Source organism: Ranitomeya imitator, chromosome 4 (genome assembly GCF_032444005.1).
Source record: "Ranitomeya imitator isolate aRanImi1 chromosome 4, aRanImi1.pri, whole genome shotgun sequence".
NCBI classification, from domain to species: Eukaryota; Metazoa; Chordata; class Amphibia; order Anura; family Dendrobatidae; genus Ranitomeya; species Ranitomeya imitator.
In genome coordinates this window covers 625,988,455-626,008,544 of record NC_091285.1, presented here as the reverse complement: position 1 = coordinate 626,008,544, position 20,090 = coordinate 625,988,455, and the positions used below count along the sequence as shown (strand labels likewise).

The 20,090-nt window shown below is 43.6% G+C and overlaps 1 protein-coding gene across 1 annotated transcript in view; it reads left to right on the top strand.

Annotated features, from left to right (window-relative positions):
* The window catches only part of LOC138676943 (CD5 antigen-like), a 50,709-nt gene that overhangs the window by 14,028 nt on the left and 16,591 nt on the right, over window positions 1-20,090 (top strand). Inside the window, exons 3-4 of the mRNA XM_069766659.1 lie at window positions 15,629-15,773; window positions 18,929-19,039. Of these exons, the coding sequence (XP_069622760.1) occupies window positions 15,629-15,773; window positions 18,929-19,039 (256 nt within the window). The remainder of the gene's footprint in view (window positions 1-15,628; window positions 15,774-18,928; window positions 19,040-20,090) is intronic.

Here is a 20,090-nt window from a genome sequence, read left to right as displayed (position 1 = left end):
TGCTATTGTAAGGTGACATTAAGCCAAATTAATAATGGAGAGGCGTCAATTATGACATCTATCCATTATTAATCCAATACTAGTAAAGGGTTAAAAAAAAACACACATTATTAAAAATTATTTTAATGAAATAAAAACAAAGGTTGTTGTAATAATTTATTCTACGCTCAATCCATCTGAAGACCCTCGCTCTGTAACAAAGAAAAAATAATAAACCAACAATATACATACCTTCCGAAGATCTGTAAGGTCCCACGATGTAAATCCATCTGAAGGGGTTAAAATATTTTGCAGCCAGGAGCAGCGGTGATCCTGGCTGCAAAACCCCGGGGAATGAAGGTAAAGTAGGTCAATGACCTATATTTACCTTCATTTGCGGTGAGGCGCCCTCTGCTGGTTATCCTCATATGAACTCGAGCCTGGGAGCTTTCTAGGAAAGTTCCCACGTTCCAGGAACAACCAGCCGAGGGCGCATCACCGCAAATGAAGGTAAATATAGGTCATTGACCTACTTTACCTTCATTCCCCAGGGTTTTGCAGCCAGGAGCACCGCTGCATTAGCAGAGCTCCTGGCTGCAAAATATTTTAACCCCTTCAGATGGATTTACATCGTGGGACCTTACTGATCTTCGGAAGGTATGTATATTGTTGGTTTATTATTGTTTCTTTGTCACAGAGTGAGGGTCTTCAGATGGATTGAGCGTAGAATAAATTATTACAACAACCTTTGTTTTTATTTCATTAAAATAATTTTTAATAATGTGTTTGTTTTTAACCCTTTACTAGTATTGGATTAATAATGGATAGGTTTCATAGTTGACGCCTCTCCATTATTAATTTGGCTTAATGTCACCATACAATAGCAAGGTGGCATTAACCCTTCATTACCCCATATCCCACCGCTACACGGGAATGGGAAGAGAGTGGCCAAGTGCCAGAATAGGCGCATCTTCCAGATGTGCCTTTTTTGGGGTGGCTGGGGGCAGATGTTTTTAGCCAGGGGGGGCCAATAACCGTGGACCCTCTCCAGGTTATTAATATCTGCCCTCCGTCACTGGCTTTACTACTCTGGAGGAGAAAATTGCGTGGGAGCCCACGCCAATTTTTTCCGCCATTTAACCCTTTAATTTAATAGCTAGAACGGACAAATTTTGCATATACACACTACTAACATTAGTAGTGTCGAATATGCAAAAAAAGGTGATATGAGATGGTTTACTGTATGTAAACTATGTCACATATCATGTTGGGTTTAGGAAGGAGATAGCAAAAGCCGGTAATTGAATTACCGGCTTTAAAGCTATCTAGCGCTGTATGAAGTAATAATATATATACATATATGTGTCTCACTGACTATATATATATATATATATATATATATATATATATATATATATATATATATATATATATATATATATATATATATATATATATATATATATATATATATATATATATATATATATATATATTCTAATTGTCTAAGGGTTTTTCCGTCTGTCCTGGAAATCCCGGCTCTCTGGTCGAGGCCGCCAGGCCTCGACCAATCAGCAATGGGCACAGCGACGATGATGTCATACTGGTTGCCTCGACCAATCAGCGACTGGCACAGCGACGATGATGTCATAATGGTTGCCTCGACCAATCAGAGACGGGCACAGCGACAATGATGTCATAATGGTTGCCATGGCGACGATGATGTCATAAAGGTTGCCTCGACCAATCAGCGACGGGCACAGTCTGCCGCGAATTCTGGAATCATCATTGTCCATATACTACGGGGACATGCATATTCTAGAATACCCGATGCGTTAGAATCGGGCCACAATCTAGTGTATATATATATATATATATATATATATATATATATATATATATATATATATATCTATTCTATGTGTACACACTCATTCTACCTATTCTACTGTAAGCTGTCAGTGTGATTTTACTGTACACCGCACTGAATTGCCGGCTTTTCTCTCTAACACCGCTGCGTATTTCTCGCAAGTCACACTGCTGGTCCGTGTGTAATCCGTATTTTTCTGGCTTCCATAGACTTTCATTGGCGTTTTTTTTGCGCAATACAGTGACAAACGCAGCATGCTGCGATTTTCTACGGCCGTAGAAGACCGTATAATACGGATCAGTAAAATACGGCAGATAAGAGCTGGGACATAGAGAATAATTGGGATGTTTGTTAGGTGTGTTTTACGGACGTATTTTATGCACTCATACGTCCGTAAAACTCGCTAGTGTGACGCCGGCCTAAGACTGTGACCACCATCAGATTTTAACAGTCAAAAACGCAGTGTCTTGCAGTTCCAGCAAAGTGGATGGGATTTATAGAAATCTCCTGTCCACTGTGCATTTTATTTTAGGCAGTGTAAAGTGACCTTCGGTGTGTGTTTGAAATCCGCAACATGTCAATTTCTCTTGCGGGTTCGCTATGTTTTATGTGCAGATTTTCCCCATAGATTTGCATAGATGCGGAAAATCCAGAGGTAAAAAAAAAAAGCTTGTAATACGCACATGACTGTATCAATACAGTTTTGTCTATGCCAAATACCAGGATGTATCAAAAATAAAGCAGCTTTATTTAAAATATGGCATCACCAACAAGAGACAGTCAGTCTAATAAAAGTCATCACCCGTTAGAGTAAACATCGAATTTTATTGAAGAAACCTCCCAATGATAACAGTATAATCTCCAAAATGAATAAAAACTCAAAATGCGCTGTTCCAAATTATTAGGCACAGTAGAATTTCTAAACATTTGATATAAAGAACTGAAAATGCTCATGCTGCTTGTGGAATTTGCAGCATTAGGAGGTCACATTCACTGAACAGAAAAGCTATTTAACTCGAAAACCTCCTAACAGGTCAAGTTACATGTTAACATAGGACCCCTTCTTTGATATCACCTTCACAATTCTTACATCCATTGAACTTGTGAGTTTTTGGAGAGTTTCTGCTTGTATTTCTTTGCATGAAGTCAGAATAGCCCCCCAGAGCTGCTGTTTTGATGTGAACGGCCTCCCACCCTCATAGATCTTTTGCTTGATGATACTCCAAAGCTTCTCTGTAGGGTTGAGGTCAGGGGAAGATGGTGGCCACACCATGAGTTTATCTCCTTTTATGCCCATAGCAGCCAATGACTCCCTCAAGAGGGATTCTTTGCAGCATGAGATGGTGCATTGTCATGCATGAAGATGATTTTGCTCCTGAAGGCAAGTTTCTGCTTTTTAGACCATGGAAGAAAGTTGTCAGTCAGAAACTTTATATATTTTGCAGAGGTCATTTTCACACCTACAGGAACCTTAAAGGGCCCTACCAGCTGTTTCCCCATGATTCCAGCCCAAAACATGACTCCTCCACCTCGTTGCTGACGTCGCAGCCTTGTTGGGACATGGTGGCCATCCACCAACCATCCACTACACCATCCATCTGGACCATCCAGGGTTGCTCGACACTCATCAGTAAACAAGACTGTTTGGAAATTAGTCTTCATGTATGTCTGGGCCCACTGCAACCGTTTCTGCTTGTGAACACTGTTTAGGGGTGGCCGAATAGTAGGTTTATGCACCACAGCAAACCTTTGAAGAATCCTACACCTTGAGGTTCGAGGGACTCCAGAGGCACCAGCAGCTTCAAATAACTGTTTGCTCCTTTGTAATGGTATTTTGGCAGCTGCTCTCTTAATCCAATTAATTTGTCTGGCAGAAACCTTCCTCATTATGCCTTTATCTGCATGAACTCTGAGCTCTGTTTCAGTCACAAATCTCTTTACAGTATGATGATCACTCTTAAGTTCTCGTGAAATATCTAATGTTTTTATACCTTGGCCAAGGCATTGCTTTATTTAACGCTTTCTTTTCAGCAGCAGAGAGATCCTTTTTATTTCCCATATTGCTTGAAACCTGTGGCCTGCTTAATAATGTGGAACATAATTTTTAAGTAGTTTCCTTTAATTCGAGTCACCTGGAAAACTAATTATCACGTGTTTAAGATTGATTACAGTGATCCATTGAGCCCTAAGACACCATACCATCCACGAGTTTATTTGAAAAACAAAACAATAAAATCTTTATGACACTTAAATCCAATTTGCTTAACAATTTGGAGCACAGTGTACACTGTGTCAGCAACTAGTGAATGCATGAACTCCAATATTGCTGCAAACGTTAAAACTGTAAAATGTACTTAGTAAGCGTTTCTTGATCAAAGAGCGCAAAAGCCATCCAACCACGTCATGGTGACCTTTTAGTGTGGATAGTCCCTAAACACTAAATGTCTTACCTCCTTATTGGGGGGGCGGGGAAGAGCTTTTCACTCCTCATTCACATGAGGCTGTTTTGGCATGGCGAATGTGTATGGTAGTATATTGGCCACAGTGTGTATTTCTCCACCTATGCATAAATTTAATACCAAAGGTGTGCAGGTCCAATTTTTTTTGTGTAGCTGCATAGAAATATATGAAGCTGTCATGCTTGGGTACGGAGAGTCGTAGCCAGTCCGAGCATTAAGGTCCGATTTTTATGGCTGTCTGACTACCATGAATGGTCATGGTTTAGAAACAAAAGGCTTGATTCATCTGGCAAAATTGCTTGATGAATCTTTCTTGCCTCTACGTACTTGCTGAATGCTATCAGACAGATGACCAGCGGCAATCATTGTATATAGACCTGACCGCTAGGTAATGGTGGTGTCTGTTATGTCTATGGGCAGCTTCACAGTTCGCCCTGAGTGTTACCCGTAAATTTGCATATCTCCTCGCTGTGCGCTGATTATGCGGTTTCCTTTGCTTGTTTATACTGCTTTGATCTATTAGTAGGAAATTCCCCCTAAGGCCGGCGTCACACTTGCGAGTTTTACGGACGTAAGAGCGCAGAAACTACGTCCGTAAAACTCGCAAAACATACGGCACAATGATTCTCTATGCCCCTGCTCCTATCTGCCGTATTAAACTGATCAGTATTATACGGCTTTCTATGGCCGTAGAAAATCGCAGCATGCTGCGTTTGTCACCGTATTGCGCAAATAAAACGTCAATGAAAGTCTACAGAAGCCCCAAAAATACGGATCACACACGGACCAGCAGTGTGACTTGCGAGGAATACGCAGCGGTGTTAGCGAGAAAAGCCGGCAATTCATTGCAGTGTACAGTAAAATCATACTGACAGCTTACAGTAGAATAGGTAGAATAAATGTGTACACATAGAATAGGTATATATATATGTCAGTGAGACACATATATGTATATATATTATTATTTCATACAGCGCTATACAGCTTTAAAGCCGGTAATTCAATTACCGGCTTTTGCTTTCTCCTTCCTAAACCCGACATGATTTGTGACATGGTTTACATACAGTAAACCATGTCTTCTCCCCCTTTTTTAGGCATATTCCACACTACTAATGTTAGTAGTGTGTATATGCAAAATTTGGCCGTTCTATCTACTAAATTAAAGGGTTAAATGGCGGAAAAAATTGGCGTGGGCTCCCGCGCAATTTTCTCCGCCAGAGTAGTAAAGCCAGTGACTGAGGGCAGATACTAATAGCCTGGAGAGGGTCCACGGTTATTGGCCCCCCCCCGGCTAAAAACACCTGCCCCCAGCCACCCCAGAAAAGGCACATCTGGAAGATGCGCCTATTCTGGCACTTGGCTACTCTCTTCCCATTCCCGTGTAGCGGTGGGATATGGGGTAATGAAGGGTTAATGCCACCTTGCTATTGTAAGGTGACATTAAGCCAAATTAATAATGGAGAGGCGTCAATTATGACACCTATCCATTATTAATCCAATACTAGGAAAGGGTTAAAAAAAATACACAAACACATTATTTAAAATTATTTTAATGAAATAAAAACAAAGGTTGTTGTAATATTTTATTGAACGCCCATTCCAATCACTGAAGACCCTCGTTCTGTATCCAAAAAAAAAACCAAACAACAATATCCTTACCTTCCGCAGATCTGCAAAGTCCAACGATGTAAATCCATCTGAAGGGGTTAAAATATTTTGCAGCCACGAGCTGTGCTAATGCATTGATGCTCGTGGCTGCAAAACCCCGGAGAATGAAGGTAAAGTAGGTAATTGACCTATATTTACCTGCATTTGCGGTGAGGCGCCCTCTGCTGGCTGTTCCTAGATTGTAGGAACTTTCCTAGAAAGCTCCCTGGCTCGAGTTCATATGAGGACAACCAGCAGAGGGCGCCCTCTTATGATCTCTATATATATATATATATATATATATATATATATATATATATATATATATATATATATATATATATATATATATATATATATATATATATATATATATATATATATATATATATATATATACATATACATATACATATACATATACATATATATATATATATATATATATATATATATATATATATATATATATATACATATACATGGTTTGTTTTTTTAACACATGGATCCCTTGTATAGCCGTATGTCGGTTTTGCAAGCCTGCGATAAAAACACGCAGTACGGATTACATACGGAGGATGCCATGCGCAAAAAACGCTGAAACACCCTGCCTACGGAGGAGCTACGGACCACTATTTTCGGGACTTTTCAGCGTATTACGGCCGTAATATACGGACCGTATTTTCATACGCTGTGTGTGACGCCGGCCTAATACAGAATTTAATAAGAGGCAGATTTAGAGCCGACCTCGATTTTCGGATTCTATATGAACATGATAAACAGGATAATGAAAAATGTTTTAAGTGGTGAAAGAAGTACCGTTCCCTGTGGGACAATAATAAATAAAAGCGTCTTATAATTCTGTAGTTTTTAGACAAATGAACAGAACTTTTTTTTCTATGTACCTCTAATGATTTTATTTTCCGTCTCTGCAGCTTCCGCCAGGAAGTTTTAAATGGCTTTAAAACTTTACTGACCACCAATATCACAGACACTTAGAGTATATTTCTTTTATATTTGTTTTCTCGGCCTAAATACATTATTCTACATCTGTACACCCGTGACTTTCCCAAATCAATGAAGTGGTGTTTACTTTTGTGCCCATTACATGTGATAGCTAGCGTTAAGATCACCTTATATAATTGGGATATTAACCTCATTTCTCGTGTGGATGTTATTACTGACTACTTAGACGTGTGTGCACACACATATACTCGTTTACATGTAAATAAGCTTCTTTTTCCATCCTGTTTCTCACGTTTGATTGTTTCCTCATTCACCATTTCCTGTAGATGTTATCAGATTACTGACACTAAATGAGCTGCTATTTTGGGATCTACATTTGCTATATTTAGTTGTCCCTTGGTCCATGATAAATAATCACAAAAATTTCCCTTGTACACAGGAACGCGCAACTTGGTTTGGCGTTCATTTGTTTTCAATGTTCATGTTTGTTTGTTTTTTTTGTCTTTTTCTGGTGTGGGCAATATCAAAATCACACTGAAACCAGATTAAAACGGGATAAATTGACTCAATCTTTGCATTGTGTGCCTGTGTGTGCCACACTAAGCATGAAGAACAGAAAGAGCAGAAGAGAACTGTCTGAGGACTTAAGAACCAAAATTGTTGAGTAATATCAACACTGTCAAGGTTACAAGTCCATCTCCAGAGATCTTATGTCAACGGTGCTCAACATACTCAAGAAGTTTACAACCCATGGCACTGTCGCTAATCTCCCTGGACGTCGACAGCAGAGAAAAATTGATAAAAGATTGCAATGCAGGATTGTCAGGATGGTGGATAAGCATCCCCATTTAAGTTCCAAAGAAATTGAAGCTGTCCTGCAAGCTCACTTTGCGCTGACACTGATGCACCCTGTCATTTAAATAAAATGAAGCTCTGTGGCAGGAGACCCAGAAGGACCCCACTACTGACAAAGAGATATAAAAAATATACTGCAATTTGCCAAAATGTTTGTATGTAAGCCAAAGTCCTTCTGGGAAATAGTCTTGTGGACAGATGAGAGCAAGATGGAGCTTTTTGGTAAAGGACATCATTGTACTGTTTACCGAAAACAGAATGAGGCCTACAAAGAAAAGAACACAGTACCTACAGTCAAATATGGTGGAAGTTCAAAGTTTTGGGGTTGTTTTGGTGTCTCTGGCACTAGGTACCTTGAGTGTGTGCAAGGCATTTCACTAAGAAATTGGCAGCTGTTTTGGAATCATCTTAACATACACTGTTGTGAATTCTGTTGTCGAACTCCCTCCTGTGATCGTGAATGGTACTTCGGCGAGTTCTGTCTATGGGCTCCCTCTGGTGGCTATGAGTGAAGCTGCTGCTTCTGAGGTTCCTTACACAGGTGACGTGGTTTATCCTTTGGTTGGCTGCTCTATTTCACTCCTCTCAGATCGTTACTCCATGCCAGCTGTCAATGTTTTTGCATTGGTTCAGTTCACTCCTGGATCTCTCTGGTGACCTGCCTTCTCCCGCAGAAGATAAGTTCCTGATAGTCATTATTTGTTCACTGTTTTCTTGTCCAGCTGGTTATCATGATTTTGTCTTGCTAGCTGGAAGCTCTGGGATGCAGAGTGGCCCCTCCGCACCGTGAGTCGGTGCGGAGGTCCTTTTTGCACACTCTGCGTGGTCTTTTGTAGGTTTTTGTGCTGATCGCAAAGTTACCTTTCCTATCCTCTGTCTATTTAGTAAGTCTGGCCTCCCTTTGCTGAAACCTGTTTCATTTCTGCGTTTGTGACTTTCATCTTTACTCACCGTCAATATATGTGGGGGGCTTCCTTTACCTTTGGGGAATTTCTCTGAGGCAAGGTAGGCTTTATTTTCTATCTCTAGGGCTAGATAGTTCTCAGGCTGTGACGAGGTGCCTAGGTCTGGTCAGGAGCGCTCCACGGCTATTTCTAGTGTGTGTGATAAGATTAGGGCTTGCGGTCAGCAGAGCTCCCACATCCCAGAGCTCGTCCTGTATGAGGTTTAACTATCAGGTCATTCCGGGTGCTCCTAACCACCAGGTCATAACAATACACATAACGTAAAAGACACACGAAATGGAAGATTTTACCCATTTCATCCGACTATCATTATTAGATGAACATTCCTTTGCAATGGCTGACAACAGACTGATCAGGCAGGTTCAGAGGTGTAGCTAGGGGTTCAGCTCAGGGGGAGGGGCGAAATATGAGTGAGCCCCTAACTGGTAATCCATTATACTGCACTCCCCATAGTTCTCCATACAGTATAATGCACCCCATAGTCCTCCATACAGTATACTGCAATCCTTATAGTCCGCCATACAGTGTAATGCTCTTCTCATACTCCTCTGTACAGTATAACGATTTCACTATAGTCCTTCATACAGTATACTGCACACATCATAGTCCTCCATACAGTATAATGCACTCCTCATAGTCCTCTATATACAGTGAGGAAAATAAGTATTTGATACACTGCTGATTTTTGCAAGTTTTCCTACCTACAAAGAATGGAGAGGTCTGTAATTTTTATCGTAGGTACACTTCAACTGTGAGACAGAATAATAAAAAAAAGTCCTTGATACAGTATACTGCACTCCCCATAGTCCTCTATATATTGTAATGCACTCCCTATAGTACATACAGTATAACGCATCTCCCATACTACATATAGTATATTGCACTCCCCATAATGCGTCATACAGTATAATGCACTCCCCATAGTCCTCCATATAGTAAAATTGCCTCCACACTTTGAGGGCCCCCCACAGTAGTCTTTACAACGTATGAGGGGCCCTTCACACTGGATGAGGAGCCTCCATACTTTATAATGTCCCCACAGTCACACTATATTTTTCAATGAAAATTAAAAACCTCATATACTCACCTATTCCAGGATCCTGATGAGTCCTCCTGCGAAGTGCCGGCGCACATACTGAGTATCAGAGTCCCAGAGCGGCACGATGATGTCACCACGCTGAGTTTCTCTGGCTTCCTGTCCTAACTTCACCTGCTGTTCTGCTGACAGCAGTAGTGCAGGGTGGGCCCCTCAGAGCAGGGGCCCGGGGCGACCGCACCCTCTGCCCCCCCAGTAGCTACACTAACGGTCGGGTGGGATTGCGACCTGCAGCAAGGCTTATAGTAATTTTATGTCGGAGTTATGTGTGGTCTTCTAGAATTCATTCTTAATGGGCTTTTTGCTCTCCCTTCCATCAGATATGGATGATCTCTTGGACAGTTTATACTACATGATGGACGCCTCCATTTACACATCCATGCTTCACACAAACATCCCATGGATTTTTAATTTGCATTATAGGTGTGTGTTTTTGTTTTTTTTCCCCTTGCAACAATGAATGCAGAGGTTTCTTATCTTGGCATTACTATTGGATCATTGTGGTCTGAGCACAAGTTGTGGAAAGTGAATTAAAGTGAAGTGTAGTAATCAGGAGAAGCAGACGGCATATAGGGGACATCAACATGGCGTGTGTGAGCTGGCACCTGTGCTGACGACTGAGCGCGGCGTCGCCCAGGCACACACTGGGTAATTGTGCTTTCCAGAAATAGTAAAGCATTGATCGGCCACTGAGGAGCACATCTCCGGAGACTAATGGGCGACACTGTGACTACAGCAGGGTGTCCGCATTAGCCAACGTTGTGCATACGCTGGTATTGATTTCTCTACGATCTGTTATGTGCTACCCCTGAATTACAAACAAGGGGGCCATTAGGATCCATGTCCAGTTTTCCTACCTACGTCTATGAGCGGATCTCGGTTTTTTTTACCTCTTGTGTCACCTGATTCTCTGTAAATTGTAATCGTTTGTGAGCCGGTGCCACATTTCTCTTCTTAGTGTTATGGAATCATGCGTTACTCTGCAATTTCTGATAAATGATGATAATTATATTACCTATAAATGAATACCAAAGAGTAGCAGCGAACCACCCATAAATTCTGAAAAATATATACATTTATCAGCATCTATTAAAACATATACTAATTCACTGTCAAGAGATTCAAGTAGGATGAAGTAGTGGTGGACAATATGGTTTATACATATACTGTCATAATATATTAGTCAATCAGATGCACAACATATAGTAATAATTCACAATGGAATTTCAAGCATCAATAATACTAAAATAAAGTGCAATGCTTACCCATAATGTGACTACTGCAAACACCCTGATGCTGGTGTTATTATTATTTATTTATATAGCACTATTAATTCTATGGTGCTGTACATGAGAAAGGGTTTACATACAGAGTTATAGATATATCCTTGCGGACTTACATTCTATGGGATAGCGGGGAAGAGACAGAAGGTAGGGATGAGGCGGCGGCTCTGGTGATGGAGAGAGGGCAGAATGGTTATTGCAGGCTGTAGGCTTTCTTGAAGAGATGGGTTTTCAGGTTCCGTCTGAAGGATCAGAGGGTGGTGGATAGTCGGACGTGTTGAGGCATGGAATTCCAGAGGATGGGGGATATTCGGGAGAAATCTTGGAGGCGGTTGTGTGAGGAACGAATAAGTGTGGAGGAGAGTAGGAGGTCTTGGGAGGATCGGAGATTACTTGAGGGAAGATAGTGGGAGATTAGTTCAGAGATATAGGGAGGGGACAGGTTGTCGATGGCTTTGTAGATCAGTGTTGGTAGTTTGAACTGGATTCGTTGGGGAATTGGGAGCCAGTGGAGGGATTTGCAGAGGGGAGAAGCGAGGAGAGAGGTGGATTAGCCAGGCAGCAAAGTTGAGGACAGACTGGAGTGGTGCAAGAGAGTTAGCGGGGAGGCCACAGAGGAGGGTGTTGCAGTAGTCGAGGCGGGAGATGAGGGCATGCACAAGAGTTTTGGTAGATTGTGGGCTGAGGAAGGAACGGATTCTGGCAATATTTTTGAGTTGGAGGCGACAACAGGTGGCAAGAGTTTGGACGTGCGGTTTGAAGGACAGGGCAGAGTCGAGAGTTACCCCGAGGCAGCGGATTTCAGGTGCGGGAGAGAGCGTGATGCCGTTTACCATAATAGATAGGTCAGGTAGGGGGGGATACATGAGATGGGGGGAGGGGGGGGAAAGAGGATGAGTTCGGTTTTGTCTACATTGAGTTTTAGGAAGCGAGAGCTGAAGATGGCTGACAGACACTTCGGGATTCTGGACAGCAGAGAGGTAACATCTGGGCCAGAGAGGTAGATCTGAGTGTCGTCCGCATATAGGTGGTACTGGAAGCCATGGGACTTTGAGTTGTCCTAGGCCAAGGGTATAGATGGAAAAAAGTAGGGGCCCTAAGACAGAGCCTTGAGTGACTCCAACAGAGAGAGGGCGGGATGAGGAGGTGGTGTGGGCGTGGGAAATGCTAAATGTGCAACCGGAAATGTATGAGGCAATCCAGGACAGGGCAAGGTCTTTGATGCCAAGGGAAGACAGAATCTGTAGCAGTAGGCAGTGATCGACTGTGTCGAAAGCAGAGGACGGGTCAAGAAGGAGGAGGATGGAGAACTGTTTCGGTGGAGTGGTGGGGGCAGAAGCCAGATTGGAGGTTGTCAAGAAGAGTTAGATGAGAGGTGGGAGGAAATTTGAGCATGGACATACTGCTCAAGGAGTTTTGAAGCAAACGGGAGCCGTGATATGGTGCGTTAGCTGGGCGTAGCAGTTGGGTCAAGGTTAGTTTTTTTGAGCATGGGTGTGATGGTGGCATGTTTGAAGGCAGAAGGGAAGGTACCAGAAGATAGCGATAGGTTGATGAAATGGGTTAGGACTGGAATGAGCATGTTAGTGAGGTTGGGGAGCAGGTGGGAGGGGATGGGGTCAAGTGCACAGGTGGTGAGGTGCGATTTGGAAAAGAAGCGAGTAAGCTCTCTTTCAGAGATGTTGGAGAGGGAGGTTATTAGGGAAGGGCAGAGGTCTGGTATATGGAGTGGTTGGGGTCGTGGAACAGTTAAGGTACCGTCACACTAGACGATATCGCTAGCGATCCGTGACGTTGCAGCGTCCTCACTAGCGATATCGTCCAGTGTGACAGGCAGCAGCGATCAGGCCCCTGCTGTGCTGTCGCTGGTCGGGGAAGAAAGTCCAGAACTTTATTTGGTCGCTGGACTCCCCGCAGACATCGCTGAATCGGCGTGTGTGACACCGATTCAGCGATGTCTTCACTGGTAACCAGGGTAAACATCGGGTAACTAAGCGCAGGGCCGCGCTTAGTAACCCGATGTTTACCCTGGTTACCATCCTAAAAGTAAAAAAAAACAAACACTACATACTTACCTACCGCTGTCTGTCCTCCAGCGCTGTGCTCTGCACTCCTCCTGCTCTGGCTGTGAGCGTCGGTCAGCCGGAAAGCAGAGCGGTGGCGTCACCGCTCTGCTTTCCGGCCGCTGTGCTCACAGCCAGTACAGGAGGAGTGCAGAGCACAGCGCTGGAGGACAGACGGCTGTAGGTAAGTATGTAGTGTTTGTTTTTTTTTACTTTTAGGATGGTAACCAGGGTAAACATCGGGTTACTAAGCGCGGCCCTGCGCTTAGTTACCCGATGTTTACCCTGGTTACCAGCATCGTTGGTCGCTGGAGAGCGGTCTGTGTGACAGCTCTCCAGCGACCAAACTGCGACGCTGCAGCGATCCGGATCGTTGTCGGTATCGCTGCAGCGTCGCTAAGTGTGACGGTACCTTTAGGGTTTGTCTTGCTTGGTCGATCTTGTTTTTGAAGAAGGTGGCAAAGTCCTCGGAAGAGATGAGGGGAGTTGGAGGTGGGTTGTAGGATAGTGAAGATACAAGGTTAGTAAAATAGGTCTGTTTAGCGGAGGTGAGGGCTAATTTGAAGTCAAATGTAGCTTGTATGAAGGCAGTGAAGTCGTCTGGCAGCCGTGTTTTCTTCCAACGCCGCTCTGCAACCCTGGATGCTTATCGAAGTTTTTTTGTGAGATTGTTATGCCAAGGTTGCCTATTGGTTTGTCGCACTATGCCATGCATGAGATGCCATGCATGAGAGGAGTGACTGAGTCTATGGCTGATGTGATGGTGGAGTTATAGAAAGCGGTGGCGCTGTCCGTGTCGTGGAGTGAAGATATGGAGGACAGGGGTAGGAGAGTGTCTGTGAATGTCTAGATGTGCGAGGTTTCTGTGAGGATGTGGTAATGGCTGGACATGGGGGGCAGGTGAGGAGGACAAGGATGAGAAGGTGAGTAGATGGTGGTCAGATAGGGGGAAGGGAGAGGTTGTGAGATTAGATAAGGAACAGAGGCGGGTGAAGATGAGGTCTAGTGTATATCTGTCTGTGTGGGTGGCTGTGGAGGACCACTGAGTGAGTCCAAAGGATGAAGTAAGGGCCAGGAGCTTGGAGGCTGCTGGCTGGCGGGTGTCAGTAGGGATATTAGAGTCACCCATTATGATGGTGGGGATGTCAGCAGAGAGAAAGTGAAGGAGCCAGGTGGAGAATTGGTCGATGAAGGCAGTGGCTGAGCCCGGTGGTCGGTATATGACAGCCATTTGGAGATTGGAGGGAGCGTAGATATGGACAGAGTGAACCTCGAAAGAAGGAAGGATAAGGGAGGGTGGGGGTTGGATAGGGTTGAAGGAACAGTTTTTAGAAAGGATGATACCCCCTCCTCCACCATGTCTGTTGCCAGAGCGAGGAGTGTGGGTAAATTGGAGGCCACCGTAGCTCAGTGCAGCAGGGGAGGCCGTGTCAGGGGGCGTCAGACAGGTCTCAGTGAGAGCCAGGAAGGAAAGGTTGCGGGAAGTAAAGAGATCGTGGATCACAAGGAGCTTGTTGCATATAGAGCGGGCATTCCAAAGTGCCCCAGAGAGAGGAAGCAGAGGGGTGGGGGTAAGTGGCACAGGTTTTAAGTGTGAGTGGTTGCGATAGTTTCTCATAGTGTGAGAAGGATAGGGGCGAGGATTAGTGCTGAATGAGGCGGAGGCGGGGGCGGGGGGCGGGGGGGGGGGGGCGCAGGATTGGGTGATGTCACCAGCAGTAAGAATAAGCAGAGAAAGAAGCAGGTGGGTGAAGGAGAGTGATTGGCTTATATTATATTTTGGTGGTAGAGGTCTGAGGTTAGAGAGCAGGTCTGCAGATGAAGCGAGGTGGGGGTTAGAGAGAGGGGGAGATAGTTATGTGGTTTGAGGGTGCGAGGGTATGGGGTTAGTGGAGGAGAGTGAGGATTAGTGGAGCAAAAACAGTGGGGGAAATGTGAGCATGGTTAAAGAGCAGGGGAGAAAAAGAAAGGCAAGTAAATTTAGAAGACAGTGATTAGTCTTACCGTCTGGCCGATTTCTGGTATATGTCAGATGATACACTTAAAATATGTCACTTGAAATTATGTCACATCTGACTAAAGTCAGATCTGTCGCGCTCCATGCAACTTCTACCATTCAAATGTCCAAGAAATGAAGCCAGGTGAGAGAGGGAGGGGAGGAAAGGAGGTGGAGGAGGACAGTCCACAGCAGGAGACAATTAGCAGATTGCAGTTAATACAACATTTGACTACCAAAGATAAAGACAGAGGCAGGATAAGATCAAAAGATGGGGCTGGGTGTGAGGAGCACAGACATGTCAATATGCAGTCAGAAGATTTTCAGAAGGATACAGGAATTAAAGTCAGGGAAAAAGAAGCAAAGTACCACTCAGAACAGAGGGAGAGAAGTACATGGGATTCAGGGGTGCATAGATAAAATGACTATCATTCTGTGTTTGTGTGCAGGTGTGTGACAGTCTGTGGAGCCCGCAGTCTCCTCTCGCACAAGTTGTGTGCAAGGAATCGGGATGTGGAGCTCCAAATTCTACATGGACCTTGAAGTCTCCTCCAAAGGACTCCTATGGCGCCGTCCAAGGCTTCCAGTGTAAAGGTCTGTGGTACACCATGGCCTAATCTTTATGTTTTTATTTAATACCCGCACTCCATATATCTAGAGTAATGCTGGATCAGGAGAAGTTTGTGGGCACTGCTGCTGCTATCAGTTAGCAGGTCTGATACTTGTGGTACTCGAAGTCTTATTTTGTGTTGTAAAATAATGCATTTTTTGAATCATGAAGGTCCTTTTACACTCAGGGCTGTGGAGTCGGAGTCAGGGAAATTGAGTAGTCGTTAGGATTATTAATCAGTAGCCCCAGCAGTGCCCATGAACGTCACTTCCATCCAGCGTTTCTCTGGATCAGGAGAAAAGTACATCTATACAACCACTAGGTGGCGCACATTACATCGACACTACACAATGCATTAAAGGGATTGTCCACTGCTGGACAATATTTTCTTAAAGAGAACGTATCTTGAAGATTTTACACCTCACAAAATAAATACTGGTGCTTTCCGACTAATTAGATTCATATTTTGATTGTAGAGATAAGTTTTGTATTTTCTGGATAACCCAGCATTAAATAAGAAGGGAAGGCAGGAGAGCTGCAAGCACAATGTCCCACCCCAAAGCACTTGTGGCTCATTTGCATAGGATTTCAGTGCTGAATTTCTCATAAACTGCAGAATAGATTTCTACAAATTGGGTATGGATTTAGTCTTTATTAGTTTGTCGTGAAATCTTCATGACTGGTTCCCTTTAATAGCGCCAGACTGCAGAACACTAAGGGTATGTGCACATGTTGCAGATTCCATTGCTTATTTTTCTGCGCTTTACCTGCGGATTTTGTGTGGAATTTGCCTGCGTTTTTTCCACCTGCGGATTCCTATAATATATATAGGTGTAAAACACTGCGGAATCCGCACAAAAAGTTGACATTCTGCGAAAAAGTAAGCGCTGCGTTTCTGCGCGGAATGTTCCGCAGCATGTGCACTGCGGATTTGGTTTTCCATAGCTTTACTTGGTACTGTACAACGCATGGAAAACTGCTGCGGATCCACAGCGTCAAATCCACGTTGTGTGCACATAGCCTAAAAACAAGCTCACTTTCCTATTGGACTACTACCACTCCATCATTGACGGCCAACAGTCACGTGGTATTATGTAAGGTGTTGTGAATTCTGTTGTCGAACTCCCTCCTGTGGTCGTGAATGGTACTTCGGCGAGTTCTGTCTATGGGCTCCCTCTGGTGGCTGTGAGTGAAGCTGCTGCTTCTGAGGTTCCTTACACAGGTGACGTGGTTTATCCTTTGGTTGACTGCTCTATTTAACTCCTCTCAGATCGTTACTCCATGCCAGCTGTCAATGTTTTTGCATTGGTTCAGTTCGCTCCTGGATCTCTCTGGTGACCTGCCTTCTCCTGCAGAAGCTAAGTTCCTGATAGTCATTATTTGTTCACTGTTTTCTTGTCCAGCTGGTTTTCATGATTTTGTCTTGCTAGCTGGAAGCTCTGGAATGCAGAGTGGCACCTCCGCACCGTGAGTCGGTGCGGAGGTCTTTTTGCACACTCTGCGTGGTCTTTTGTAGGTTTTTGTGCTGATCGCAAAGTTACCTTTCCTATCCTCTGTCTATTTAGTAAGTCTGGCCTCCCTTTACTGAAGCCTGTTTCATTTCTGCGTTTGTGACTTTCATCTTTACTCAGTCAATATATGTGGGGGGCTTCCTTTACCTTTGGGGAATTTCTCTGAGGCAAGGTAGGCTTTATTTTCTATCTCTAGGGCTAGATAGTTCTTAGGCTGTGACGAGGCGCCTAGGTCTGGTCAGGAGTGCTCCACGGCTATTTCTAGTGTGTGTGATAGGATTAGGGCTTGCGGTCAGCAGAGCTTCCACATCCCAGAGCTCGTCCTGTATGAGGTTTAACTATCAGGGCATTCCGGGTGCTCCTAACCACCAGGTCATAACAGTAAGGGCAGAGCAGGACAGGGCCTGACTGAGACCCCCATCCATGGGAAGCTATACAGACGGAATACTTAGCACAGAAAGGGAGGCCATGGCAAAATACATGAGATTACAGAAAAACTGAGTTGGACTATATAAGCTGGTGTATGTGCAATGTGTAACAGCTTGTTCACACTGTGGATGTTTCACAGACAAAAAAAAAGGAAAAAAAGACACAAAAAATGATCATACACCTTACAAGTTGATAGTAATAGTAAATGTAAATAACATGGGGTCCTTTAGTTAACACTATTTTGATCAAAAAAAGCATTAAATCCATCCCACCACGTCAAGGTGTATCCATTGTCGTGGCCCACCTTTCTGAGCTAAGTTTTCGGATTGGCTGCAGCGGTCACTCGACATAGATATGTCTAATCTATCCTATCTATCTATCTATCTATCTATCTATCTATCTATCTATCTATCTATCTATCTATCTATCTATCTATCTATCTATCTAATCTTTTTTTTCCCCCTCCTGGTGCTGTTTAAGGCTTTTCCAGTAGTAGACCACCTCTTTAAGGAGTGCTGTGCAAAATCTCACTAACTGCTTATTAAAGTGAATCTGTCATCATGTTTTTGCTACCCCTATCTGAGATTAGCATAATGTAGGGGAAGCGACCCCCGATTCCAGGGATGTCACTTACTGAGCTGCTTGCTGCAGTTTTGATAAAATTTCTGTTTTATCTACTGCAGATCTAGCTGTTCTCTGAATGCTGAGCTGTGTATAACCTCGCCCACACTACTGATTGCCAGCTTTCTGCCAATCAGTGCTGCGGGCGAGGTTATAGAGAGCTCATGAATACGGAGGACTACCTGATAGCAGGTTTATTAGTCCTCTAGTGATCTACTGCTGATAAAACACTGATTTCATCAAACCAACAGCAAGCAGCTCAGTAAGTGGCATGTCACTGGAATCGGGGTCTCTGTGTCTACATTATGCTGATCTCAGCTAAGGTGGCAAAAAGCTTGTAATATATTCTCTTTAATATGACCCGAGTAGCGGCCCTGCACATGGAACGCTTATCTTTCATTTCTTTAATATAAAACCTGAAAAATGTAAGAACCAGTTGTCAGTTCAAGGGGGTAATAGCTTTGTGTTTTGTTTTCTTACAGTGGCAGTGCAGTAGAGCAGAGCTAGTCATAATTCAATCAAGGCTGTAATTTTTTTTAATCCTTTTTATGGATAGCTGTATTTTTCTATGAACACAGGAAACGAGTCCAGTGTGAATGAGTGTGAGAAGGAAGGAGAGGTCGGGCAGGATTGTGGTCCCCAGAGCATTGCAGCAGTCTCCTGTAACCAGAACTTCACCAACCATACAGGTAACCATAGGCGTTCTTATGTAGGATTTACAACCTATCCATACAAATGGAGAATATGGGCCTGCTTAGGGCCGTCCTTGGGTGGTACCAGCGGGCATTGATGTCTTTGGCACCCAACGTCTTCATCACTCATCCAATAATTGGTGCCAAGCCTAGAAATAATCAGTAACACAAGAGCCCGGACTTATTGATTGGGTGCTGTTGGGTAACTATCTGGGTCTCTGTGACTGTATTATTTGTGGCATATCTTAAGAGCAGCATCAATAAACCGTATGTACAGGACATCCTCCAAATGAATTTTCTGCAGAATGTTTGTCTTACATGCAGGCTTTACAATGAATATTGCTGCAGACTTTTCCCATTATATTGTAAGGATGATGTCAAGAAGGAATGCTGCAAAAACTATTGACATGCTGCAAAGAGTTTTAACTCTCCTCTTTTTTGGTCCGAGGAAAAAATCACGGCATGCACAGTTTGCCTCTAAGAATCGGATGGCCCTCACCTATTTATGTCTATGGGTTCGTGATAAAAATCAGACTGCATTCAGATGACATCTAAGTGCAGTCTGATTTTCGTGAACCAACATAATGGAGAAGGTGGAGAAAATGTATTTTTTTCCATCTCTTAGAAAATTTGATCTCTCTTTTGATCACACTCTGATTAGCATAATCTGGCCGATTTTTCTCAGATGGAGAGAAAACTGTCGTCTGCACCTGCCCTTAGGGATATTAATGGAACCGACTCCTGCCAATAAGGAATTAGAAAAAAACTGCTTAAACCTAATATAAAGACCTGTTCCTTCCAGTGAGGAATTACAAGGTATTAAATAGAAACCAATTCTTCCAGTATTCATAAAAATGTCATATTAAAGGCGTTGTCCGGCCTTAGCCTGCGAGTTTGCAGTTAGTCTATGTGATTGCGGATTTCAGAATCCTCACAGCTCGCACAGTGCGCAATGCGAGGATTCCCCAGTGGCGGGAGCAGGCGGCCGTGATACTGTACGTGTGTGATGTGCAGACTTCCGGCCACATTCCAACTAGACATGTTCGGC